This window comes from Osmerus mordax, chromosome 9 (assembly GCF_038355195.1).
Source record: "Osmerus mordax isolate fOsmMor3 chromosome 9, fOsmMor3.pri, whole genome shotgun sequence".
Classification (NCBI taxonomy): Eukaryota; Metazoa; Chordata; class Actinopteri; order Osmeriformes; family Osmeridae; genus Osmerus; species Osmerus mordax.
Genome location: NC_090058.1, coordinates 16,271,317 through 16,299,284, shown reverse-complemented (window position 1 = coordinate 16,299,284; position 27,968 = coordinate 16,271,317). Strand labels below are relative to the sequence as shown.

At 46.2% G+C, this 27,968-nt stretch overlaps 1 protein-coding gene across 1 annotated transcript; it reads left to right on the top strand.

Annotated features, from left to right (window-relative positions):
• Positions 1-185: 185 nt before the first annotated feature.
• dtnbb (dystrobrevin, beta b) lies at positions 186-27,564 on the top strand. Its single transcript, XM_067242547.1, has 20 exons — positions 186-233; positions 727-794; positions 1,599-1,679; positions 1,931-2,144; positions 3,301-3,386; positions 3,884-4,038; positions 4,677-4,782; positions 4,923-5,089; positions 6,049-6,173; positions 14,066-14,140; positions 18,312-18,432; positions 19,250-19,335; positions 19,574-19,687; positions 21,609-21,705; positions 22,126-22,146; positions 23,356-23,515; positions 23,782-23,871; positions 23,971-24,024; positions 24,273-24,293; positions 24,918-27,564. Exons 2-19 carry the CDS (start codon positions 728-730, stop codon positions 24,281-24,283), a joined length of 1,830 nt encoding a protein of 609 aa, XP_067098648.1. The 5' UTR covers positions 186-233; position 727; the 3' UTR covers positions 24,284-24,293; positions 24,918-27,564.
• The last annotated feature ends 404 nt before the right edge of the window (positions 27,565-27,968 follow it).

Sequence of the window (27,968 nt, the reverse complement as noted above, 5' to 3'; positions counted from 1 at the left end):
TAAATGAAGGCAATAAAAAGACACATTTTAACTAGGATGGATAAAACACTTAAAGAGTGAGTGTTAATTACTTATTCAAAAAACTGACTTTATTAAGGCACAAAGGACTACAGCTTATCTTTAAATTGTTATGGAGACGTAGGGCATTAGGGAGAAACTGTCTCAATGTGTGTTCTCTACAGGGCAAGGCTACCTCGTATGGTTCACTAGATTTGAAGTTCATCCAGCGGCAGGTAATTATCGCCTTCTATAGACGTATAACATCTAAGACCAATTTTTACATTTGTCATTTTATTAATCAGGCACATGCTTTTATCCAAAGCGACATACAAAGAGTGCGTATAGAAAGTACAGAAGAAAAGCAAGGATCAGACATGCATCATTTGAACAGTATTTTGATGGTTGGTCGAGGAACGATTTATATTTAATATCCGTTGGAATTGATTTTAAGTCAAGGAGACATATGTAACGTGAACTGATTGCAAGACTAGTCTTTTTCTGTTCATTTTCCTATACTCTCACCTATTGTGTGACAAGCTTCCAGACAAGTGCATAATCAATACATGAATATTTGATGATTGATTCTATGCATGTATCTTCACATTTAGTCAGCACTTCCTGTGACGATGCTGTCCTTCCAGTAGTGTTAGCGTTCTTCCAGTAATGTGGTCGTTATGACACAGTAAGTCAGACAGGAAGTCACGCTGATGATTTCCTCTGCTTCAGGATGATCGAGGAGGGCAGCAAACGAGGCAAGGCCATGGTGGAGAAGAGACAGCTCTTCATGGAGATGCGTGAGTGGAGCTGACTGAGATGAACTACCCAGACTGCTCTCTGCCTCAGCCATGGCTCTCTACCCTGACTCCTCTCTGCCTCAGCAATGCCTCTCTCTACCCTGACTCCTCTCTGCCTCAGCAATGCCTCTCTCCACCCTGACTTCTCTTTGCCTCAGCAATGCCTCTCTCCACCCTGAATCCTCTCTTTCTCAGCAATGCCTCTCTCTCTACCCAGAGGTCCATGCTGCCTCTCTCTACCCTGACTCCTCTCTGCCTCTCTCTACCCTGACTCCTCTCTGCCTCTGTACCCTGACTCCTCTCTGCCTCTCTCCACCCTGAATCCTCTCTGCCTCAGCAATGCCTCTCTCTCTACCCAGAGGTCCACGCTGCCTCTCTCTACCCTGACTCCTCTCTGCCTCTCTCTACCCTGACTCCTCTCTGCCTCTCTCTACCCTGACTCCTCTCTGCCTCTGTACCCTGACTCCTCTCTGCCTCTGTACCCTGACTCCTCTCTGCCTCTCTCTACCCTGACTCCTCTCTGCCTCTCTCTACCCTGACTCCTCTCTGTCCACACATCTCTGTAGCTCTAGTTTTGGGCAGTGACAATGAAAACTACATCTCCCTTCTGTATACATTTTCTTTATTTTACACAAAATCCAAACATACACTACACAGTTACAGTATATGATCTCACAAGTACTCTTGTTGTTTTTGTTGTTTTACTACATAATGTGGATTCATCTTTGAGGGTATTCTTCATTTACGACTAAGCGTTTTCTATATCCTTACAGAGGACTAATCTAGTCTTTTGATTTTGATCAGGGGCACAAAACTTTGACGTGATCAGACTGTCAACCTATAGGACTGCTTGTAAACTCCGATTTGTGCAGAAGAGGTGCAACCGTGAGTACAGCTGAATTTTTTATTCCCCCTGACAGGAAATCTCTTTCAATTTACCATTGGGTACTGTTAGTTGATGGATTATTTGTGCAATTGATTGAATGATTGATTAATTGGTTACTCCATGGTTTGACTGATCGGTTGATTGGTTCATTGATTGGTTGGTTGATTTGTGGTTGGTTGTTGGTTGGTTTGTTATTGTTTGGGTGGTTGTTTATTTGTTGGTGAGTTGACCAACTATCATTTCCCATCAGTTCACCTTGTGGACGTGTGGAACATGATCGAAGCCTTCCGAGACAATGGGCTGAACACACTAGACCACACCGCAGAGATCAACGTCTCCCGCTTGGAGACCATCCTGTCATCCATCTACTACCAGCTGAACAAGCGCCTGCCCACCACACACCAAATCAACGTGGAGCAGTCCATAGGCCTGCTGCTGAACTTCATGGTGGCTACCTATGACAGGTACATTCCACCAGTCCTGTCACGGAAATGTGGACTTTGATGCCGATACCAAGTATCACGTTGCACAATGCTGAAACTATGTTTAAGATTTCGTTTTAAAAAGAGGTAACTTGACAGAGTCATTTTTGTTTTCAGTTGGAACCTTTTTTGTGGCCATTGCTAATCGATGCCTCTCATCTGCTTTGGCCCCTTGGCTCACACACACAGCACGGGCTTGACGTCACACACAGACCCTCTTGTCTTAAAGACACAGACCAGCCTTTATTGATACTGGACTACAGTCAGTTTCGATGCATAAAAGTACAGTTTTCTTTCCTAAAATGCCAGTATGGTCCCGCTGCAAAAAAATCCTCGGTATGGTACCAGTACCTGTTTACCATGAAACACTCGTTTTTACCTTCTTGGCATCGCCAGAACAAAAAAGTGCATTAGTCTGGAACCTCTCATTTCATTTTTGACTTCCAATGGATGTTATCATCGGGTGCCAATCAAAAGGCCTCAGGACACTTTTGGATATAATGACATAGATAAAAACCAGTCAGAGCAATGAAAAGTCATCTTGGTTGTTTATGAAAATGCGTCAACTTTGCTATTCTGTACAGTCATCGTGATTGGCCTGGCACCTACAATGTCGGACAGAAACCTGTTTGAATGGGAGGTTAGCCAGACCCATCTGCCTGAGAAAATAAAACATGAGCTGGCAGACTGGTCTGGTTCCAGGCTAAGTGTTTATATAGCGTGACACATTTCCACTCAACAGAGTGAACTTAAGTCTAACCTAACCATTCTAATGGTGTTTAGTACATCTATGATCATTTCATTTAAGGAATTTGTCAAAATAGATCAGGAGAAAGTGTGTCACTTAATCAGTATACATTTATTTATCACCAGCACAGACAGGATGGAGATAGGGAGGCCAAAGCAGAGTGACTGAATAGATTCAGATTGTTTGTTGTCTTCTTTTTGATGTGTCAGTTCTCTTTATACTTGTTTAAATAGGAGAGGTTGGGAGGACCAAAACGTTTAAGTCGTGAAAGTTGTTATTCACCTTAACCTGGTCACGCAACAGTTAGTCAGAGAATCTATACTATCATTCATATCCATACCATCATCAAGAGAAATCCTTCATATGAACTGTGTTTCACTTATTTTACAGTGAAGGTCACGGGAAACTGACTGTGTTCTCTATGAAGTCCATGTTGGCTACCATGTGTGGAGGGAAAATAGTAGACAAGCTACGCTGTAAGTATACTTTCTTTTGGGTGCATTTCAGATGTGTATTATGTGTACTACAAGCACTCCTGTTCAGTAGTACCTGGTGGACCTTTAGGATCTTAGATTCCAGGTCTTGGCTGAAGCATTATCTTGAATACATTATTTAGTGGTCTCTTTGCAGTTGCTTAAACTATCCACAACAGGGTGCTGTTGAGGCATTTATGTCAATAAATAAACTTACATTCACCTGAAACTACAGTCACCTGTGTTGAGCTGTTTGTCACAAGGTTCGTCCCTGCAAAATATTGACATAAATGTAGTTAATATTTTCCATCTGTTGTTAACTCTAGTTTATCTACTCTTTTAAACAGTGTGAGATTATAAACCATCACCACTAGTCTCCTGTTAATTTAGCGGAAGATTTTATCCAAAGCGAGTGGGAGGGAGATTCGAACCAGGGACCCCTTGACCTGCTGTGAACTGGTCCACGGGCGGATTGCAACTGTCTGCCTTTTGTATCTCAGACGTGTTCTCCCAGATCTCGGACTCCAGTGGGGTGATGGTGTTCGCAAAGTTCGACCAGTTCCTGCGGGAGGTGCTGAAGCTTCCCACGGCCGTGTTCGAGGGGCCGTCGTTCGGCTACACCGAGCACTCCGTACGCACATGCTTCCCCCAGCAGGTGACACAACCCCTGTGTGTGTGTGTGTGTGTGTGTGTGCATACGTTGACTGAAAGTCAAGCTGAAATTCATGTATTTTTAACCCTTTTAGATTACATCCCGGTCATTATGTAAACCTATTTAACGAAAGACATTGAAAAAAAAGACAAAGTCTGTATTTTTTCTCAGTTTTTTTACTTCCTGTAAAACTAAATATGATAGGTGCTTAAGTAAGCTTGTACTAACTAATTTCAACCAATAATATCATGACATCCACCCATCAACCACTCTTCAACTTTTAGCGGCATAGATATAAGATATAAGTTACCAAATTCCTACCAGCATTATGTACTGTCTATCTATCCTGTTTCACGTGAAGTACGTCACAATATGAAATTGAGACACTTCCAAAATTCATTTTGGAATTTCATCATGAATTTAATTTATCTAATTCAGTCAATGAACAGATGTACAATTTCGGTTCAGATTGCAATTTGTTTACAGTGAAGGAGAGAGGAAGGTCTTCACAGAGGCTTACAGACATGGCTTGACTGTGTCAGGGCATAGTTTCTTTGTTTCCAGATCGTTTCAACAAAGCTTCCGGCGGATGGCGTCTGTATCTTGTCTCACTAAGCCCATGTGTGTGTGTTTGTCTCTAGAAGAAGATCCTACTGAACACGTTTTTGGATGTGTTAATGGCCGACCCCCCTCCACAGTGCCTAGTGTGGCTACCTCTCATGCACCGACTGGCTAATGTTGAAAATGGTAAGACGATACCACAAGACCTCTCTTCAGGGCATGCTCATGATAGCTTTACTAATATAATAACAACATATATTTTTATTCCTTTTTTTTGTTTGTTCAATTCTATTTTCCTGTTGCTTTTTTTCTTTTCTTTCATCAAGTCTTCCATCCAGTGGAATGTTCCTACTGCCGGAGTGAGAGCATGATGGGTTTCCGGTACCGCTGCCAACAGTGCCATGGTTACCAACTCTGCCAGAGCTGCTTCTGGCGTGGCCATGCCAACGGTCCCCATAGCAACCAGCACCAGATGAAGGAGCACTCTTCCTGGGTATGTTTAGCAGCACGCTCCACATACAGCACTCACACCGATACCGCTACACACTGTGTGTGTGTGTGTGAGAGAGAGAGAGAGAGAGAGAGAGAGAGTGTGGGTGTGGGTGTGTGTGTGAGAGAGAGAGAGAGAGAGAGAGAGAGAGAGAGACGGGTCTCTTATGCGGTTTCAGGTCCCTCGGTCAATTTGACGAAGCAGTCTGTCTCCCTGGTTCTCTCAGTATTAGAGAGAGAGTGTGTGGGTGTGTGTGTGTGTGTGAGAGAGAGAGAGAGAGAGAGAGAGAGAGAGAGAGAGAGAGAGAGAGAGAGAGAGAGAGAGAGAGAGAGAGAGAGAGAGAGAGAGAGAGAGAGTGTGAGAAAAAGCTGTGTGTGTGAGAGAGGGTGTGATTGTGTCTATGTACCGGCATGCTAGTTGACCACCAGTGTGAAGTCTTCTTGGAATTTAAGACTTTCTCTGGAACAGATTTCGTGGGGGTTTATTCATTTACTCAGCAGATAAAATAGTATTGATTGAATTGTCAGCGGTTTTCACTGCAGTGTCATTATCCCACTGCTCAATAAGTGTGTTTCAAATTGAAGCAAGGGACCAGATTGCTGTGGTCGCTCACCCAATCCCACACCCGCACAGCGCTCCACAGATAAGCATGATTATGTGGGGGCATCATGACAGCAATAAAATGGCAGAGTGTACAGTACATAAACTGGAAAACTGTCAGGACAAAGAAGTAAATTAAAAGATATGTGCTTGGCAATATTTTGAGTCTTATTTTCCAAACGATGTATGTATCATACTATGCTATATAAATTGAGATTCATGCATTTTAAGGCCAAACTCAAAAAAGGAATTACCTCTGGATAATGACAGTTGGTGAATTAGTTCCATAATCTCTTGACCAAAACACTGCATAGGAACGGTGTTAGGTGACGGTGGCCATTTTGTCTCGGTGTCTCTTGTAGAAGTCTCCAGCTAAGAAGCTGAGCCACGCCATCAGCAAGTCTCTTGGGTGTGTCCCCATCGGCGAGCCCCCCCACCCTGTGTTCCCTGAGCAGGCGGAGAGACCCCAGGACCAGCCCCACACCATGTACGTACCACACACCTCACTTCACTCACCATGTATGTACCACACACCTCACACACCATGTATGTACCACACACACCTCACACACCATGTACATACCACACACACCTCACTTCACTCACCATGTACGTACCACACACCTCACACACCATGTATGTACCACACACACCTCACACACCATGTACGTACCACACACACCTCACACACCATGTACATACCACACACACCTCACATCTCACTCACCATGTACGTACCACACACCTCACACACCATGTATGTACCACACACACCTTACACACCATGTACGTACCACACACACCTCACACACCATGTACGTACCACACACACCTCACATCTCACACACCATGTACGTACCACACACACACCTCACCTCACACACCATGTACCAACCACACACCTCACACCTCACACACCATGTACCAACCACACACCTCAAACCTCACACACCATGTACGTACCACACACACCTCACATCTCACACACCATGTACCAACCACACACCTCACACACCATGTACGTACCTCACACACCTCACACACCATGTACCAACCACACACACTTCACCTCACACACCATGTACATACCACACACACCTCACACACCATGTCGTACCACACACACCTCACATCTCACACACCATGTACGTACCACACACACCTCACATCTCACTCACCATGTACGTACCACACACACCTCACCTCACCTCACACACCATGTACCAACCACACACCTCACCTCACACACCATGTGCCTACCACACACCACACACATCACCTCATTCCACATGGCAAAAATAAAGAAATAAATGCATAGAATGTATCTGCATTAATCATTTATATTATTTATTTTTATAAATTGTACATTCATTTGTAGATTTCCAGCTGAAACTATAATATTTCAGTTTGTATAAATGAATAAAGGGAAGCATCTGAGCAACATCTCAGATGTGTCCACTGACATTAAACGTCCAGTTGGCTGAGAAACAACTACACAGGAAATCCCCCTTGCCTCGCTGTGGTCAGACAACATGCATGTCCATCTATGTGCTTCTGTAAATGTGTTGTTGTAAGTGATACTGAGTTAGATCAGATAGACCAACATTCTCATACAAGCCATACAGTAGGCCAACCAACAGCAGCGCTCATCAAATACATCCACTAGAGGAGAAACTAGTCAGCTAACACCTAGACCGGAAGCTCATTGGATAAAAAAAGTTAATTTATTTAAACATGGGAGCTTTTTAACTAGGTGTATGTCTATAAACACAGATAAAAAAAGCTATTGCAAAATTCACATCAATAAGCAAACAGCCAGTACACGCACACACACGCACACGTGCATTGGAGATTAAAACCCTCTAGTCTTCAGCAAACTGCTCGGACCGCATCCCCCATAAACCCCTCTTCCGAAACCACACACTATCATTTGATGAGGTATGGGTGAACTGTGTGAGGTTTCCTGTTTCCCCGTCTAGTAAATGCTACTCTAAACTGCTTCTGCGAAGCAGTGATGAAGCCTTATGGGAGAAACATTTTACTCCATGCTGAAGTGAAGCTGTGAATTTTGCATTGAGATGAATGGAAAATGTAGGTTACTGCAAACACACTGTCCGCAGCTATGTTTTTTCAGATCGTCGAAGGTCTAGGAGACTAGATTAGTCAGTGCAGTATATGTAGCATAAAATTGCATTATATGCATAGATTAATAATGATTTAAACAACATATTCTAAATCTGGCATTGTTTCCATATGAATCTTATGCCAGCCCCCCTCCAGTATCTTCAATAAGCTGTAAACCGTGTCTGCGCTGGACGTTGATTGGCTGTGACAAGCTCGGCTTCATGTGCACAGGCCAGAATTTCAAGCGAGTTCTTTTGAGACTCCGGGCTCTTGTTTAGGCTGGGGTTCATGGCGCACGGTCAGACAGCTTTCAGCCCAGGACACCTTGTGAGCTCATGGTGTTTTACTTTCAGACATCTCTTGAGGGCCCAGATGGGTAAAGTTCTAGTTTCACGCTCTCTTTGGCATTTAGACCATGGCTGGATAGTGTGTAGCCAGAAGCTTTTGTGACGATTCGCTAGCTGGTGGTACTAGATCAGTCACCAAATACGTTCCCCGGGTGCAGGACAGCATAAAGGAGACTCAGAGACGGTACATGCGGGTTCGATATTGGTTGTATTGTTTTTCTCCCGATCAGTGACGACAGACCACAGTAGGCACCCCGCTGCACTCGGCATTCAGAAAGCAAAGAAAAAAATCAAATTTACGTCAAAGCAAAATCCTTTCTAAAAGAAACTACAGCTGATCTTTCAGCCTCCGTTAGCACAGGTATTCCACTTCCTTGCGTGCTCCGCGGTCCTCCTTCACCTCTCTCTCCCGTTCGCCTAATCGGGGCCTTTTTAAAGAAAACACAATCAAGGTTTATTCATTACACCTGGTTGCTTAATTGGGTCGTTTGGGTGTCCTTGGGCCTACCTCCCAGGCGAGGTACCCACAGACCCATTATGCCACCCGAACCCTCACACTTTGTTATGGCTGGCTGTCTTGGAGTCTAATGTTAGCCCCTTGTTTTTTCAATGTGTCTCTGTTGTGATGTCTTAGTCTGTGATGCAAGATTTACCATAATACCACTTCCTGTCATCTGCTCTTTACTTGAACCGTAGTTATTTAGTGTTTTGCCTCTGAAGCTCAGATGTTTGTTTTGAATGCTTAATCAGATGAACATAAATGCAGCGAATGACTCTTGTAGAAATAATCAGCGTTCTGATTCTGGTTTTCTATCTTTTGTAATATAACTCATTTCATTACAGCAGGGAGGATAATGATGATGATGATTTTGTTTTCCTCAGGTTTGCTAGGATGGCAGAATTTAAATTAAAATCCTCAAAGCAATGCCAAATTCTGTCAAGCATGTGATGCAGGGAGGACCAACGACATAGAGTAAACTACAGTTTAATTTAGTGTTGTTAATCTGAAATTAAACACTTAATTTGATCCACAAGAACCTTGCGACAGTCGATAAGGAAATTCCTCAGCAGACATAATTTCCTGTACATTGGCAAACACTGCCTGAATATCAAACTAGCATCAGTATTGCACAGACAGTTCCCAATCAGAGTCAGTTTGTCAGTGTTTGAGTCCTCCGCGCCCTGCCGCCCCGCCCAGCACTGGCAGAATCGTGACCCAGGACGGATGTCCTTCAGCGGGGTGTCGCAGGTCTGTCTGACGGCTGTTATCCGCTCCTGGAGCTGGCTGAGTGGGCTTGGCAGAATCAGGGGAAAGCATCAAGGTTAATCACACTCCTAAGCCGAGGAGACAGCCAAGAGTCCTAGTCGACTGAGAGCCCCTCTCTCTCTCTCTCTCTCTCTCTCTCTCTCTGTGTCTCTCTCTCTCTCTGTCTCTCTCTGTCTCTCTCTTCTCCGGGAGCGCATGGCATCTCAGACGGAGCTCTTAAAATGTTTATCTGTGTCTAAAAGCAAACAAGGGAGCAGTAAAGTACTCCAGATCTTCTCAACCAGTCAGTTCTATTCCAGGAGATTTGTACACAGAATCTCAGTTGTGGTTCTCTGAGGCATGGTCTGTCTTTCTGTTTTTGCAACGGATTCGGGTTGCTGTCCTTACTGTGAGTGACAGACAACAAACCCTATAGAGGAATGACTCAAGATCTCTATACTGAGGTATTATAGTAGAACCTTTACATTCACAGCATGCATCACCCCCAAACTTTATAAACTGTTAATCTGTATTACACCTTGGCACCTTCTCCAGGTCCAGTCAGATTTCATTTGTGGCATAAAAGAAATGCGTACCGTAAAACAAAAGTGTGCTGTATTTTGTTTTTCTGGATGATCCACGATTCGTCAGGTTTCTGGGCAAGGAGAGAGAACGGGGGCGACCATCACAAGGAAGTCAGGAGGCTTCATGGCTTTATGTTTTTTATTGTATTTATGTCTGGGCACCCAGTGATCAAATGCAGTCATGCAAATAGTACTGTCGGAAATAGAATGAGGAGAGGCTGGGTAGTGGATGGGATTTCATCAGACCCCCCCCCCCCCCCCCCCCCCCCCACCCAGTTCTCCTGAACGAACAGCAGGGGACATTAGGAGGCTCTGCACGTGGTTCCTACAGGGCTCAGCACGATCTTGAGCGCCTAAATGTTGTGTCTTTTTCTTTCCTGTTGGACCTCCCAGGTAGCATTATGTGTAGAGCGGCAATACGGGGAGCGCAGAGAGACAGGGAGATGTCAGACAGAGAGAGATGCAGACAGGCAGACAGACAAACAGACAGACATACATACAGGAAGATGTCAGGCAGGCAGGGAGATATAACAGACAGAGAGAGATGCAGACAGGCAGACAGACTGACAGACAAACAGACAGGAAGATGTCAGGAAGACGGGGAGATATAACAGACAAAGAGAGATGCAGACAGACAGACAGAAAGACAGGAAGATGTCAGGCAGGCAGGCAGGCAGACAGACAGAAAGACGGGAATATGTCAGTCAGACTAACAGACAGACAAACAGGCAGGGAGATGTAGCAGACAGACAGAGATGCAGAAAGGCAGACAGACAGACAGAGAGACAGACAGGAAGATGGCAGACAGACAGGAAGATGCTGACAGACAGGAAGATGGCAGAGAGACAGGGAGATGACAGACAGAGACAAGTCAGCAAGATTAGTGGTAGTTCCCGCGACGTCTGAGTGCAGCTCTATTTCTTCCCCAAAGTTGTGACATTTATCAACTTGTGCTGAGGCCCACCAGGCATCAGACAGTGTTAGTTATCATGAGACATGACACGTGTGGAGACCCAGAGAGAAGAGGATGGGGTCTGGGCACGCTGCCGACAAAACACGAAAATAAACAGTTGTGTCATTACATAACACCCTCAACCCTTCTGCTTTTGACTGTGCTTAACGTGCCAGAGATGAGGATAGTGAGTGAAATGTACAGTATGTTACATAACCCACTGTGGATAAGTGTGCTGGAGTGAAATTATGGAAATGGGATTCTGAGGTGGCTGCGTGCTTCTGTCTCATGGGACACTTGAGGGAAATAATAAAACACATTGATGTTTTATTATTAGGGAAGAGGGGAATAGGGGTGTGTGGATCAGGCGGAAAAAGGGAGAGAGAGAGAGAGAGAGTCTCTGTCGTCATCCAGTCATGTGACTGGAGCGTTCCCTAGGAGACGGCAGCAGTGTAGTACATTGAGATGCTCTGAGGCGGACCAGAGCGCAGAAGGCATCTGGCCGGAGCAGTGCGTGGATGTATCTGGCTGTCCACTCTGGTGCTTTCCACCCTGCAGGAGGTGAGTGAGATCTGCCCCCTCTCCCTCTCTCTCTGCCTGGGCCTTCTCCTCTGGCTCCAGGACAGCTGAGGTGATGCAGAGCATGCAGGAAATAGGATGTTGGATAGGTGTTGATGTTTTTGTATTGGTTTGTCTATGTGACAGTATGAAACAGACTGTCGGATTGATTTGTAGATTTGTTTCTGTTTTGATCATGTAATACTGTCTTCATGAGAGATCCAGTTGTGCATTTTCAGGTGTGTGTAGACTATAGAGATAATATGCTGATCTCAATGTTTCTTCTTTATTAGTTGGGAAATACTAATAATGTTGGAATGGTAATGAAAAACATGAGAAACAAACCCTGGTTTATTCCACCAAAGAGAGAGAGAGAGAGAAAGAGAGAGAGACTGTGGGACTGTTAGATGATGTCTAGTTCTGTTTGTCAGTTCTAATACATTCTGCTTTGAAGTTGGACAACCTGAGCTGTGCACAGCCCGACACACAGATCAACTAATGAGATCTGTGCTTCTTCCCAGACACAGTCAGACAGAGGCAGGGATAGACAGAGAGGCAGACAGACAGAGGCAGGGATAGACAGAGAGGCAGACAGACAGAGGCAGGGATAGACAGAGAGGCAGACAGACAGAGGCAGGGATAAAAGCAGAGGCTGGGACACAGACAGATGAGGAGTCACAGACAGAACAAGAGGCAGAGTTACAAACTCACGGAGGCAGAGGCCGAGACAAGACTGAAATAAACAAATAAACAGAGACAGAGATACAGACAGAGGCAGAATATAGGTAGCAGAAACAGAATAACAGAAAGACAGGTAGACACATAGATTGAGACAGAGGTAGAATGGAGGCTGAACAGTGTCAGAGACAAAGACACTGAAAGAGACATAACAGACAGAAGCAGGGACACTGACAGATGCACAGCCAGAGGCAGAGCCAAAGACAGAACAGAAAGAGGCAGAGACACTGACAGATGCAGAACAGAGACAGAGACAGAACAGACAGAGGCAGGGACACTGCCAGAAGCAGAGCAGAGGCAGAGACAGAGACAGATGCAGAACAGAGGCAGAGCCAGTGGCAGAACAGAAAGAGGCAGAGGCAGGGACACTGACAGATGCAGAACAGAGCCAGAGGCAGAGCCAGAGGCAAAGACACTGACAGAGGCAGAAGAGAGCCAGAGCCAGAGGCAGAGCAGACAGAGGCAAAGGCAGAACAGACAGAGGCAGAGACAGGGACACTGACAGATGCAGAACAGAGGCAGAGGCAGAGCAGGCAGAGGTAGAGCAGACCGAGGCAGAGACAGGGAAACTGACAGAGGCAGAACAGAGGCAGAGCCAGCAGCAGTGGAAGCTTTGATGCTGAAGCCAAATGAAGCCAAGATCTCTGTTTACTTTCCTAAACCATCTGCAAAGTCACCTTTAGTAGTTCCTCTGCCTCTTCATCTTTAATTACATTTCTGGTCTGCTTTTTGTTCCTCTTGCTCATTTTAATCAGCTTTGAGCTAATAGCATTAAAAAACGCCAACGCCACAAATGGACTTTTGCCTGCCTCCCTGGCGGCATTGCAGTCTCCCACGGAGCGTGCAGATGTGTTGTGGGACCACATTAGGAGGGCTCCCCTCGGCTCAGCCGTCAGGGTTTCTGATTCATGAAAATATAATGTCCCTGTTCCTTGGTGGCATGACTGTACATTGCAGCATAGGACTGTGACAAGGCTGTGTAGGACTGTGACAGGGCTGTGTAGGACTGTGACAGGGCTGTGTAGGACTGTGACAGGGCTGTGTAGGACTGTGACAGGGCTGTGTAGGACTGTGACAGGGCTGTGTAGGACTGTGACAGGATTGTGTAAGGCTGTGACAGGATTGTGTAGGGCTGTGTAGGACTGTGTAGGACTGTGACAGGGCTGTGTAGGACTGTGACAGGATTGTGTAAGGCTGTGACAGGATTGTGTAGGGCTGTGTAGGACTGTGTAGGACTGTGACAGGGCTGTGTAGGACTGTGACAGGATTGTGTAAGGCTGTGACAGGATTGTGTAGGGCTGTGTAGGACTGTGTAGGGCTGTGTAGGACTGTGTAGGACTGTGACAGGATTGTGTAGGACTGTGACAGGATTGTGTAGGGCTGTGACAGGATTGTGTAGGGCTGTGTAGGACTGTGTAGGACTGTGACAGGATTGTGTAGGACTGTGACAGGATTGTGTAGGGCTGTGTAGGACTGTGTAGGGCTGTGTAGGACTGTGACAGGATTGTGTAGGGCTGTGTAGGACTGTGACAGGATTGTGTAGGACTGTGACAGGATTGTGTAGGACTGTGACAGGATTGTGTAGGGCTGTGTAGGACTATGACAGGGCTGTGTAGGACTGTGACAGGATTGTGTAGGACCATGTAGGACTGTGTAGGGCTGTGTAGGACTGTGACATGGTTGTGTAGCGCTCTTTAGGACCGTGTAGGCCTGTGTAGGCCTGTGTAGGACTGTGTAGGGCTGAGTAGGGCTGAGTAGGGGTATGACATATACATGTCAATACATGGTTATGCAGTTTAGTATTAAAGACCTCTAATCTTGTGTTTTTAGTCAGCCGAAGCCAGTGGCCAACAACATGAACGACACTATGCTCATGTCCTCTGGGGCACCTACTCCTACCAAAAGGTAAGTGCCCTTAAGTATAGCTGTCCATCACCAACTGAGTCTCTACAGAATGGTACTTACATTAAACAGTTATTAAACTCCACTGTCATAGCTTTAATGCTAACCAGTTACAGAGCACTAACAGTTACTGTTTTTTAAGTAGCACAACACTGCAGTGTAGTCATCTACTTTATGTATTGAAATTCAACAAGCTTACAAATTACATCAAATTAAACGACCAAAGCAATTATATTCCGATCTCTACTCCATTATGATCTGCGACACGTTTTTGCATTAGAGCACGCCCCAGTGAGTGTGCCAGGGAAGGAAAAATACATTGTGTTGTCTAACGTTGAGGGCTCTTTTGACTAATGGACAGTGATTTTTACGTTGAGCCATATAAACAGATCACTAAGAACTCCCCCCAGTCAGTTAAAGGCCATGTTCATTTTACTCCTCTCTGTGTTAATGAAGCAGATCATAGGGACATTATAGTTCTGGATTGTTTCAAAATCATTTATAATGCAATCTTCCATGCTAAATCACCCATCCGTTCACTGAATAACATCTAGTTGACGGTGTCACTGTGTCAGCTCAATATTGACCATGTCAGTGAGCTGACGCTGCTCTCCAGTGGATCACTTGTGTTATCGGTAATCTTTGCAGAGAAAGAGAGGCTTGTCCGGTGTGTGCCTAGAGGTGTGGTATAAAGTGGTGTGTGTAATGTGTGTGTGTGTGGCTGTGTTATAAAGTGGTGTGTGTAATGTGTGTGTGTGGTTGTGTTAGAAATAGTTGTGTGTCCTGTGTGTGTGTGTGGCTGTGTTATATCGTGTTGTGTGTCCTGTGTGTGTGTGTGGCTGTGTTATATAGTGTTGTGTGTCCTGTGTGTGTGTGTGGCTGTGTTATAAAGTGTTGTGTGTGTGTGTGTGTGTGGCTGTATGTCAGGGGAGTCAGGTGGCTGAGCGGTGAGGGAATCGGGCTAGTAATCCGAAGGTTGCCAGTTCGATTCCCGGTCATGCCAACTGACGTTGTGTCCTTGGGCAAGGCACTTCACCCTACTTGCCTCGGGGGAATGTCCCTGTACTTACTGTAAGTCGCTCTGGATAAAAGCGTCTGCTAAATGACTAAATGTAAAAATGTAAAATGTAAATGTATGTCATATAGAGTTGAGATGGTATCCCAGGGCAGCAGAGAAGTAGGCATCCGATGCCCCAGTCCTGTACATGTGCCCGATGGAAGCAGCGCAGGATGGGAGCCAGGCTAAATGAAGACGATTCGTAATAGAGCTTTGCAACCAAAAACTCCTGTGGCTGTCGTCACTGTGTGGTGACAGGATCGAGCAGAGCGGTCGCGTGTCATAGGAAAGATCGTATCCATGTTGACCACCGATATAATATCAACACAACTCTCAATATGGCACCTTGCAGGCAAACACCCTGTGCTCCTCCTTGTTGTGTGGGTGTAGTAGTAAGGATCTTGTTGGGCAAAACCAGATGCCAACAACATGTCAACACAATGCCCGCCCACCCCCATCCCCCAGCCCTGGGGGGGAAGTAAACAGTGACCAGTGTTGTGTCTTCAGACCAGGGGGAGGGTCAGAAGGAGGCCGTTACACAGCAGTGCGTCTTGCTAGGAAACACTCTCCCCTTCTTGACCGCCCAGTCTAAGAACCCTGATAACCTTTCTGTTGACATTAGACTCTGTGACTCATCGCTGTTCTGGCGCTGTCATGTCATGCTCTGCTGATGACTCTGCTCCACCCCTGGGGAACGGCAGCGACAACAAATCCATGTTCCCATCCATGTTTAGGCCAGAAATCAAACGTGAACTGCTCACGCCATGTCGGTTTGATACGGTGCACAGTGTTGGAGTGGAAGTTGGTAGAAAGAACTAGGGCAAGCAGGCAAGTTACTCTGGGGTTAATGCAGAGCAAGAAGTCACTTTCTATCATAGCGCCCATGTGAGCTGACTTCCTGTCACATTAGGTTTGTAAATATGGATCTGTGTAATAACTCTTTTTCTGTTCTGCCTCTGTGTGGCTGTGACTGGCCTGGGAGTTGACAATGATGAATAATAGAAATCTCCAGGCTCCTCTCTTCTCCAGGCTCCTCTCTTCTCCTCTCTTCTCCTCTCTTCTCCAGGCTCCTCTCTTCTCCTCTCTTCTCCTCTCTTCTCCAGGCTCCTCTCTTCTCCTCTCTTCTCCTCTCTTCTCCAGGCTCATCTCTTCTCCTCTCTTCTCCAGGTTCCTCTCTTCTCCTCTCTTCTCCTCTCTTCTCCTCTCTTCTCCTCTCTTCTCCAGGCTCCTCTCTTCTCCTCTCTTCTCCAGGGTCCTCTCTTCTCCAGGCTCCTCTCTTCTCCTCTCTTCTCCTCTCTTCTCCAGGCTCCTCTCTTCTCCTCTCTTCTCCTCTCTTCTCCTCTCTTCTCCAGGCTCATCTCTTCTCCTCTCTTCTCCAGGCTCCTCTCTTCTCCTCTCTTCTCCAGGCTCCTCTCTTCTCCTCTCTTCTCCAGGCTCCTCTCTTCTCCTCTCTTCTCCAGGCTCCTCTCTTCTCCTTTCTTCTCCTCTCTTCTCCAGGCTCCTCTCCTGGCTCCTCTCTTCTCCTCTCTTCTCCTCTATTCGTAGAAACATCAGGACTTTTCATTTTTCTGAAGCATCCTCTTCCAGAACATGTGATGCAAACTCAACCCAACACAAAACGTCTGTCCGCTACTCACTGCACGACACATCTGATTGGCTAAATCCAGAGGTGGTTGTCCCGAGTCCTCCGTCTTGTGTATAGTGTACGCTGACATGTCCCCTCGCTGTCTGCAACCATCGCTCAGCTTCGCCCCAAGGACAAGGTGTCACCTCGCTATTTATGACCTGTTAGTCAGGCAGAAGTACAGCGCCAAAAGAGAAAAAAAATCCTTTGCTGCCGAGCTTGATCGTTTTTAATTTGGAGTTAACAGAGTATCGACCAAACGTCACTGGATATGAAATCTGTAGGGCGACTTCTAGGTGTGGAACTAGTTGTTTGTACGGGGGGGATTCAATAGCCCTGTCATTACTGAGTAGAGGACAATAACTTACCCTCTGCTCCCCTATTCCTCCCTAAAATACTGTGTTGAATGTCCCATTGATTGCCTTGTAACATCCTAAGGGTTGCAGTCGGACTGATGAACACACTATCTCTCTGTGTTTGTGTATTGCGGCTGGCACTCGTTAATCAGGCTGTCTGGGCCAATCAGAGGGGAGCGCTGTGATGGAAACACACCCTGGTTTTGACCCGGCCCAGGAGGGTGCTGGGAAACTGGCCCCACTGGAGATTGATTGGAGCCGGGAAAACCTCTGACAATGCGAAGACACGTAGTGGTCTAGAGATGAACGTCCCTCTGGAGAGATGGGATCTATAGGGCTCATCCTTCTTAGCCTGGCAGTGGAGGGGGGCTCTGATGTTGGATGATGAATAACTTTAGTCCCAGGCCTGAGTAGGCCGGAGACTCCCGCTGTGGTATCCGGACGGATGGTACCTGCTCAGGGCTGATTGATGCACGGGGTTTGCAGCCATATTAACTGGCTTATTAACTCCTCTCTTTGTCAGAGAGAGAGTGCTGTACTGAGAGAGCAGAGGGCAGCGCATCATCTGGGCTCTCCTTCACTCACCCTGCAGAACACTCTCTGAGGGGGAACAACATATGTCCAGTCAGCTGTTTATCCATATGCTGCACCCGACAGTGGGACAACCAAAGTCACAGACGGATTTGACCTTTGCAGTTAATGCTAAACAGTTCAAACGAGGGTTTGATACAGCCTGCCGCATGAGGGCCCTTGGGAGTTTTTATTTGTTATTTTGTGTGAGGTCAGCCAACCGCAGACAGCCATTTACGCTGACATCATCAGTAGATGGTGCTCTGTAACTGAGCACCACAGACAGACACGGTCACGTTGATGCTGGCTCTGACAGGAAGTCCAGACAGAACGACAGCCAGAATGTGCAGAATGTGTTTTTCTGTGTCATTGTTATTCAACTAGGGTTTACAGGAAGGCTGCTGTAACTCCACTTACTGTATATACGTCTTTCAAAGGCATTAAAGGGTGTTTGAAATGTTTCAATTTTCTTTCAATTTTTCTTTTTCCCTTTCTTCCTCCTTATTTCCTTTTATCTCCTTCCCTCACCCTCCCTCCCTCTCTCCTTCCTCCCTCCCTCCGGGGCAGTGTGTTGGAGAGCCCCAGCAGGCTGGATGAGGAGCATCGCCTCATCGCTCGCTACGCTGCGCGCCTTGCAGCCGAAGCAGGCAACTCCACAGTGAGTGACTCCACAGTGAGTGACCCCACAGTGAGTGACTCCACAGTGAGTGACTCCACAGTGAGTGACCCCACAGTGAGTGACTCCACAGTGAGTGACTCCACAGTGAGTGACCCCACAGTGAGTGACCCCACAGTGAGTGACTCCACAGTGAGTGACCCCACAGTGAGTGACCCCACAGTGAGTGACTCCACAGTGAGTGACTCCACAGTGAGTGACTCCACAGTGAGTGACCCCACAGTGAGTGACCCCACAGTGAGTGACTCCACAGTGAGTGACTCCACAGGGAGTGACTCCACAGGGAGTGACTCCACAGTGAGTGACTCCACAGTGAGTGACTCCACAGTGAGTGACTCCACAGTGAGTGACCCCAAAGGGAGTGACTCCACAGTGAGTGACTCCACAGTGAGTGACTCCACAGTGAGTGACCCCAAAGGGAGTGACTCCACAGTGAGTGACTCCACAGTGAGTGACTCCACAGTGAGTGACTCCACAGTGAGTGACCCCAAAGGGAGTGACTCCACAGTGAGTGACTCCACAGTGAGTGACTCCACAGTGAGTGACTCCACCACTGTGACCAACGAGACGCCCCGGGCGACCGCCGACAACCTGTGCCTCACATCGAGCGATCTGACAAGACAGCGTTGTGTAACAGGACGATGGCTGAACATACAGCTGCAGTAACCTAGCTCGTTGTTCAGAGTGAAGGACAAACGAAATTGCGGCCAGGGCCCCCGTTGTTTAAGGCTGGCCATTAAAAAGTCTCCCTACGCACCAGTCATTTTGCACTAAATCATGTTTGATGTCTTCAATTTGTCTGTTCACTCCTGATTGCTTTGTCTTTCAGCAATGTCCTCCAACAGACCTGAGTTTCAACTTCGATGCCAACAAGCAGCAGAGACAGCTGATAGCCGAGCTGGAAAACAAAAACAGGTGAACCCATGTTTGAATATCGCAGTCTTGGTTTAAAACAGGGGATAGGTATAGCTCACTGGTAGAACTTGCACATCAAAAGGTCGCAGGTTCAAATCTCCCTGTACATCACTTTGGATAAAGTTTGGGCTAAATAAATACAGGACATGATATTAAAAGCAGTGTGAAAGTGAAAGTGAGATGGCTGAATGGATTCCCATTCTAAGTGGATGTTTGCTTTGAATCGTTGGTCCCTCAGGGAGATCCTCCAGGAGATCCAGAGGCTGCGGCTGGAGCACGAGCAGGCCTCCCAGCCCACGCCTGAGAAGGCCCAGCATAACCCCACCCTGCTGGCAGAGCTGCGCCTCCTCAGGTCCTCACACACACACACACACACACACACACACACACACACACACACACACACACACACACACTCTCTTACACACACTCACACACACACTCTCTCTCACACACACACATACATACACACACAGATACACACACACATATACACATCAACACACCTATACACACTCACACACACACACATAACAAACACACACACACACCTTCATAACACACATACATACATGCATAACAAACACTAATATAATCACACACACAGACACATAAGAAACATTCATAGACACATCACACACAGAAAAACACACTCATATTAAAGATCCTGTAAAGTGGAATTGAAAAAGAGTTTTAAGTTCACCACACCACAGAAGAATGTGTTATTAACTACCCATCCAAATTCGAATGAAAAAAAAAACACAGACAAGTATGTTAAATAAGGCTTTGAAATCGTGAGAAAATCAGCACTCTTCTCTGCTTGAGACTGGGGGGGCGTGTCACCTGAACGAGCTGAAGCTCCGCCTCTCGCTGAAAATGGACACTAGAGACAACAGACAGTGAGCTCTGCTGTCTGGTAGCACATTAGCTACCATTTCACCAAAATACCATCATTCTACACCGAGTAGCCTAATATAAAGTTAGCGGTCTGCACTAACTCATAGCAGAGATACCTCTGGAAATGTTTTCTAGTATAATTATAACAAGCACACAGAACTGAGTGATGAACTGCTGGCGGCGGTGGATGGTCCAGGTGAGACCGGAGGAGGAACGGCCGGGGGGGGCGATGCTCGGTACGGCTCCGCGCTGCAAGAGAAGCCGTGTGTCCCTGAACCCCGTCTGTCTCTGGTCCATGTTAAAACTATCCGCCGTGAAATGGTCACTGCAGAGGCGGCTGTTGGAGTTTATCCGAAGCTCTCCATCAGCGTGGTTCTTCACAAAATCAATCCACCTATTTTTCCTTTACTCATCAATAGGGAAATTAAATAGCGTTGCAGCGCAGCTGAAGTTCTTGCAGCCAGGGAAGATGCAGTTGTGGGTGGAGGGAGACATCCTGAAGCTAGCTAGCTAGCTGATCTAGGCTACAATAACAGTACAGCAGGAGGAGCCATTCAGTGATCTGACGTAGATAGGGCGAAATGACGTAGATAGGTCATTTTTTGGCTCCGCCCATTAAAACCTGACCTGAAAACTGAAACTGAAAACTGTTCTACGGTCTAACTCCACATTTCCGTGCGACAAAGTTTTTGCGATTTGCACATGCTTTCAGGAACTCATTTCACACGTATATAATGTACTTAGAAGCAAATCATGGAATTTGCTTTACAGGATCTTTAACACATACACACACCCAAACGCATATGCAGTCACACCCACAGCAGCCATGCCTGGCTACAGCTTTAGGACTCGGGTACCTCGTGCTCAGAAAGTGGCCTGTTTTTTACTGTCATTGAAAATGGACTCTGAACTTGAGTGAAGTTATCCAGGACAAGATATCAGGACACAAACCTGTTGAACCAACATTGTGACCGACACCCCCCAGAGCCCATCATGAACACTATCAGCCTGTACATTCAAATCGAAGAGATAATCACCATCTGGTGGCCAGAAAGCAGGCCGCAGTGTGTTTGATAGCCAGCAGTGCAGCTCTCACAGGAACGTGACAATCCTGACAGCCTCGCAGCAGATGCTTGTGAGGTTTGAATGTGTAGTCAGGCAGGAGGCGAGCAGATGGACTTGAGAGGCTCTCAGCAGCTTTGGGTCCCTCAAGTGGATGGACAGTACACTTTGTTGACCACCAGGGGGCGGTGATGAGACCAGGCTCTCGTCACGGTTAGTCAGGAACTGTAAACAAGGAACAGCCTCCGAGCAGAGCTCTGACACCGGATTCACGTGTGTGTGTATGCGTACGCCTGCGTGTGTGTGTGTAACAGACACAGGAAGGATGAGCTGGAGAGGCGCATGTCAGCGCTGCAGGAGAGCAGGAGGGAGCTGATGGTGCAGCTGGAAGGACTGATGAGGCTGCTGAAGGTAGGAGAGGTGATTGTTTCTCTCGCACACCTCACACTTTATTACTACAACCTGCGGCTAGGACTGAGGGCACCATGTTCACACTGTCGACTGTTGATACAGTTTCACACCCTTACTATCACGGGCTAGGACTAAGGTCACCATGTTTATGCTGCCTTTTGTTAATAAAGTTTTGCATTACCACTTGAAAACTAAGGTTGCACTGTTGACTGAGTTTATGTTCACTTCTGTCACGAGTCTAGCTTTATGCAAGATTAGTTTAGTTGTGTGTATGCATCCACAGCATTGATATTGTACAGTACATCTCTGTACCTAAATAGACACCTTGTCCTGCCTCTGTCCTCTGTTTGGCTGTTGTGTTAACCCCCTTCTCTCCCTCTTCCTGTCTCTCACTGCTTCCTGCTTCCTGTTTTCTGCCAGGACGAGGAGCAAAAGCAGGCAGTAAGTGGCTCCTTATGACATTACCCAGGCTCTTCCCACCCTGTACATCTGACTGATGTTCGGACTGATCTGATAACGTTATGAAGGATGGGGCCTCCTCCACACTGCACAGCTGTAGCCTGCTTTACTGGATTTTGCTCTCTGCTTCAGTGAGATAACACAGACTGTAGACTTTAGACTGAGGTCAAACCCTTCACTCAGGTAGGTCTATAGAAGTGAGGGGAGAGAGGGAGAGGGAGAGAAGGTGAATGTGAGAGAAAAATGTGAGAGTGAAAAAGTGGGAGTAAAGATTTTTGCACACCGAGTCCGGAATTCGTGTCCGAAATGTTCGCTCGTTAAAAAATAAATACGACCTCGTGTTATGTCAATCACATTTACACACTGCCTCCGAAACTTTCGTCCACCGAATTTTTAGGCCGACGATTACGAAAAAACCCATACAAAATTTCGCACTCAGTGTGCAAAGACCTTTAGAGTGAAAGAAACAGAGAAGGACAGAGAAACGGAAGAGAGAAAGAGAGAAATAAAGTTAAAGTGGAAAAAAATGAAAAGTGAAAAAGGGAGAAAAAAAACACAGAAAGAGAGAGTTTAGTATTTCTATTCCAAGTGACAGAGACCTGCTGCTTTCATCCAAGCTAACAGCCCTGTTCCTAATGTGACTGCAGTCTGGCTGGCCATCTGCTGCCTGGCTTCTTGCCACGGTCCTGGCCCGGGCCCTGCACCAATCCCAGGCCTAGGACACAGTGCCCCTTTCACTAGCACCCTAGCCTTCCCAGGCATGGCCTCTCCAACACACACATGGTTCTCGTTAGCTTCCAGACGGTGAGGCTACTCTGTAGACACCGTGCATGGACACGGGCCCGGCAGCTTCCAGGATCCTCCCATCCTGAGCCTCCTCGTCCATCTGGGTCGTGGGTTGCTGTGGATGGCGATTGGGTGGATATGCACTCGTGTGTTTATTCGGGTTTTTAATAAGGCCGAAGCTAGGCCTTCAAGCTTGTCTTCCCTCTTAGGCAGCGATGATGGTGGTGGCTAATGCTAATCTATTCCATCATCGAAGTCTAAAGGTGAGGTCTCGGGCCACTGTAAGGCTTCAAGCTAAGTGTTCAAGCTAGGTTTCTAAGCTCCGTCTTCAAGCTACTGTCTGTCTTCAAGCTTGGACTTCACCCTCACCTCTCACCTGACCCGCTGGTGATGGTTGTGTTGCAGGCCCAGACAGGGGGCTCGCCCCACTCCTCCCCCAGCCACGGCGCAGGCTGCTCCATGCCCATGCCCATACGCTCCACCTCAGCAGGCTCCACCCCGACCCACACCCCCCAGGACTGCCTCGCAGGGGTGGGGGGCGACGTGCTGGAGGCCTTTGCTCAGGGTGAGTGTGTGTGTGTGTGTCCCCCTCCTTTTCTTCTCCTTCCTTCCCTACCGTGCGTCATCTCAGCATTGCTGCAGCTTCATTCGTACCCGACCGTTTTGTGTTTCTGTAACTTTTGAAAGTCGAATGTGTTGGAATCACTCCTTCTTACTAAAACCACCCACCTCTGCCAATAAATTGCTAGTTGTAGTCAATGCCTATGAATAATTGATCATTGTATTTCCCTCCAGTGATGAACGTTAGATTATCTTCTCTCTTTGCATCAGGTGTCCCCAGAAATCTACGGAATGATCTTTTGGTGGCCGCAGACTCGATCACAAACACCATGTCCTCCCTCGTGAAAGAGCTCCACTCAGGTTAGTTGAGCGTCACGTGGTCCGTTTGTCCGCCTCCGGGCGTACTGTTCCACAGGGAGAGAGAACATCGTAGCTGAACTCTCTGGTCTGTATTTGTAGTCGATGACGCTGCCGAGGAAGAGGAAAGCCACATGCGGAACGGCGGAGGCAGGGGTGAGTCTGGGACCAGCAGCACCCTGGCTGCAGCCATCACATGCCTCCTGTTAGAGATTGCAACCACTCGCTCCACTCAGTACTTCATCTGGAACTGTGCACACAGAGTTTACAATCTTGAATTCATTTTTGGGATTAATACAATTGATTAGAATTTATTGTAGAATGGAGACACAGATTATGTGGGATGCTTTAGTGAAATTACATTTGAATGTCACTGAAAATTGCTCTTTGTTTTCTTCGTGCAGACGCAGAATGAACAGTGTAAAGTATGTTTTCTCTTTATGTTTAATGACACAATATCTATAATGTATGATGTCACACATTTGCTACACAAATAAAAAAAAACAGACTTGTTATGAAACCATGGTATGAAATCATGTTCAAGTGTCTGACATCATAGCAGTAAAACATTTGCAACCTAAAAAGAAGATGACTAGTCAGACTCTGAGACTAAAATGACCCATAATCCCGGCCAGAGGGGCTGTAATAACCCCCAGCCTGTGTGTAATAACCCCCAGCCTGTGTGTAATAACCCCCAGCCTGTGTGTAATAACCCCCAGCCTGTGTGTAATAACCCCCAGCCTGTGTGTAATAACCCCCAGCCTGTGTGTAATAACCCCCAGCCTGTGTGTAATAACCCCCAGCCTGTGTGTCATAACCCCCAGCCTGTGTGTCATAACCCCCAGCCTGTGTGTAATAACCCCCAGCCTGTGTGTCATAACCCCCAGCCTGTGTGTCATAACCCCCAGCCTGTGTGTCATAACCCCCAGCCTGTGTGTAATAACCCCCAGCCTGTGTGTAATAACCCCCAGCCTGTGTGTAATAACCCCCAGCCTGTGTGTAATAACCCCCAGCCTGTGTGTAATAACCCCCAGCCTGTGTGCTTGCAGGCGCAGTAAGCAGACGGTCAGAGAAGAGTGTCTGGATGTGGCTGGAAATGCTTCAGTGACAACAACCCCCAAGGCATTAGCACATAGAGTAATGCATGCTGTGACTTAACAGGATTTCACTATGTGAACTAAAAATGTTTTCATTACACCTTGCAAGAAAAAAAAGAGCAAGATGTGTCTGTTAGCGCTGTTTGTTCTGTATAAAACTGCTGTAATTACCCAATGATTTCCCTCACGACTGCAAAGGAATGACTTACTGTGCTTTCTCCCCTGCTGTTCCATTCAAGCAGATGATTCTGTATATACTGTACTGTACACATGACCTCGGGAACTCCAACCTGAAAACAAAGCTTATTTCCATGACACTGTTACCAGTCATGGCTTTTGTATGATTTGCGCTTCAAATAATTGGGTTTTTGTTTTGAGTTTTCGTTGGTTTCCTTAGGGTTTTGCATGAAGTTGCACTCCTGTCAGGGGGTTGATGACTGCTGGGATTTAGAAATATCACGCCTCAGATGTACCCCTGAGGCACATGCTGCTGTGTTCTCAGACAGCCATCCCTGCAGACAAATGAGGGCTGTTAGGTAGACCCCTGGGGCTGCTATCAATCCAGGTTGAATAGATATTGATTCTAGTTATCAACCACGACGTGGAATGGCTCCTCTCGTTCTTATCTCGATGACAACTGAGAGAGCACCTTCTAAATGCTCAGTATGGACATTTCAAACTCGTTGGTCTCTCTTCCCAGTAGTTTAAAAGTATTGTTTGAACAAAAGGTGATCGGTGAGTGGGCGGGGGCGAAAGCGGGATGTTTAAGTAAATACTGTTAAAGTAATCACATCTATATCTATAGGTGAGGATGTGGAAGAAAACACGTCAGTGCACGAGTAAAAGATGATACGATAGCTTTATATAGTTAAAACATGAACTCGAAACACAAATATCGAAGTGAAACAATGGGTGCTCAGGGACTGTGGAAATAGGTTGAGTGTAGTAGCAGTGGCTTTTAACTAATAGATGTAATCAACTCCAGACATGTCTGGGGTTGGTGGGTGTCAAGGGTCAGTCTGGGCCATAAATTATATAGAGGGAGAGAGGACAGCGAGGGGTTAAAAGCTCTGTTTGGATTGGAACGGAGAGGGTTTTGTCTGAAGTGCTTATTGGGTCAGAGCATGTTGTTAATGTAGCTAGGTGTCTGCCTGGGATAGGTAGAGCTGTGTGGTTACTGGGAGCCACTGTGGTGGACAGGACAGAGTACTTGAATCAGATCAGGTCAATGTTTGCTTATTTTTACTCATTTGTCTTCTGGTGAGTGGGGGCCGTTTTATCATTAAGGGTGGTCATAGGTCTCTGAAAAACAAGCGCTGAAATCAACTTCTAGATACCATTGTAAAGTTTAATAATGATGATGCTATAAAGAGTCAAAGTGCAAATCTGTTCAGTTCATGCAATTAAAATAAAAAGGTGAAGTCGGTAAAATGACTGTATGGTACAAGCCATTGGTTAATCAATGAACTGTTCTGACTTTGTACAGAATTTCTGAGAGCACGCTAGACATTTTACATTGAGATTTGTACAGTCAGTCTATTCTATAAGCTACATTTAAGGTCTTAACAACCTGTTACACTGTGTCAGGAAACAGCTGAACATAAAAGAGCCTCCTGTGTTAATGTTGTTCTAAATGTAATGCTTTCGTTTTGGTCCGTCACATGTTCTCATCAGAAGTATTATCCTAACTTGTTAGTGTAGTTTCATCATTGGTAATATTTTGTCTCAAACACTCATCCAAGTGTGCACTCTCAGTTGCCTAACTGTAGAACCGATGCCGTTCTATGGTTCCAATCCTATTCGTTTAGGGTTCCACACTCTTCCATGTGAATGAAATCCCAAAACAACTGCAAATGCTGAGATTGAAGTTTTGAGAAGTGAGTTCCTGTATTTCCCTTCACTTTGGTCACAGATGCGTTACGATTTGAGTTTGTGCCTAGATGTCTTGTACAGTGATGTAAAAAGTACCCATTCTCGCAGATAGGATTATCAATCCGCCTTTATGTAAGTGTTTTAGTCTGTGACCTTGTAGAATCCTTTATTTATTGTGTTCAGGAGAAAGTGGTAGAATTAAGTTGAGCCTTTACATTTGTGCCAAAATGTTTGCAGACTGTGTCCTACGAATTATATATCAGAGAATATCTACATTAGAATGTTGTTGTCGCCCATAGTAGATCACAGAACACCTAAAGCCGTCTACATGTAACGGTCGGCACCACCAGGAATCTGGAAACATAAAATTCTAACAACCACAGAATTACTACTGATCATTTTCCAGATGTCCTTCCAGCCAATAGTTAAGCAATATACTGTATGCATCTTACTGTACCTCTCAGTCACTTACACACTGCAGCTGGTCCAGGAAGAGGTACAGACATTGTGATGCTAACATTGTTTGCAGAGAGAAAATGTAACATTCATAGAAGAAGAAGTCCACCTGCTCTCCTGTTGTTGGTTACCTATATCAGCGTTATGTAAGCATATGCTTCTGGTATCCATCTGTTCCTCATGCTCATTTTACAAACATGGTTTATGTCACACAACCACTGTCACTTTTGTAAATAAACAAATAAATTGTGGAAATATTAAAAGATTTAAAAGCTGGCTTACTTGTTTGTGAGTTTAGGTCGGCTTGGCGGTATGCTCTGCCGGTCACTAAGTTCACGAGACGGTCTTAGAGGTTTTTGTGATGGCGTGAATGTAGATCAATTTCTCACAGAATGTCCCTGTAATTGCTTCTTGGTTGTTCCTGGCCACATAGAGAGAGAAAAAACGAATTGTGACTAAAGGGAGTCAACCACAATGACTCTGCATATTCTGCAAATGGGCTACTCTTGGATAGATTAGAGAGAGATGATTAGATGAAAGGGCTTGAGAGGGTTGTACTCTGTTGTCTCCGAATGGCTGTGTCACTCATGTCCCCAACTGAACCCCTAGTACGTGAGATAGAGAGAGGCTGAGAGCCTGCAGAGGGCCCACACCACGAGACAGATTGAGGACTAC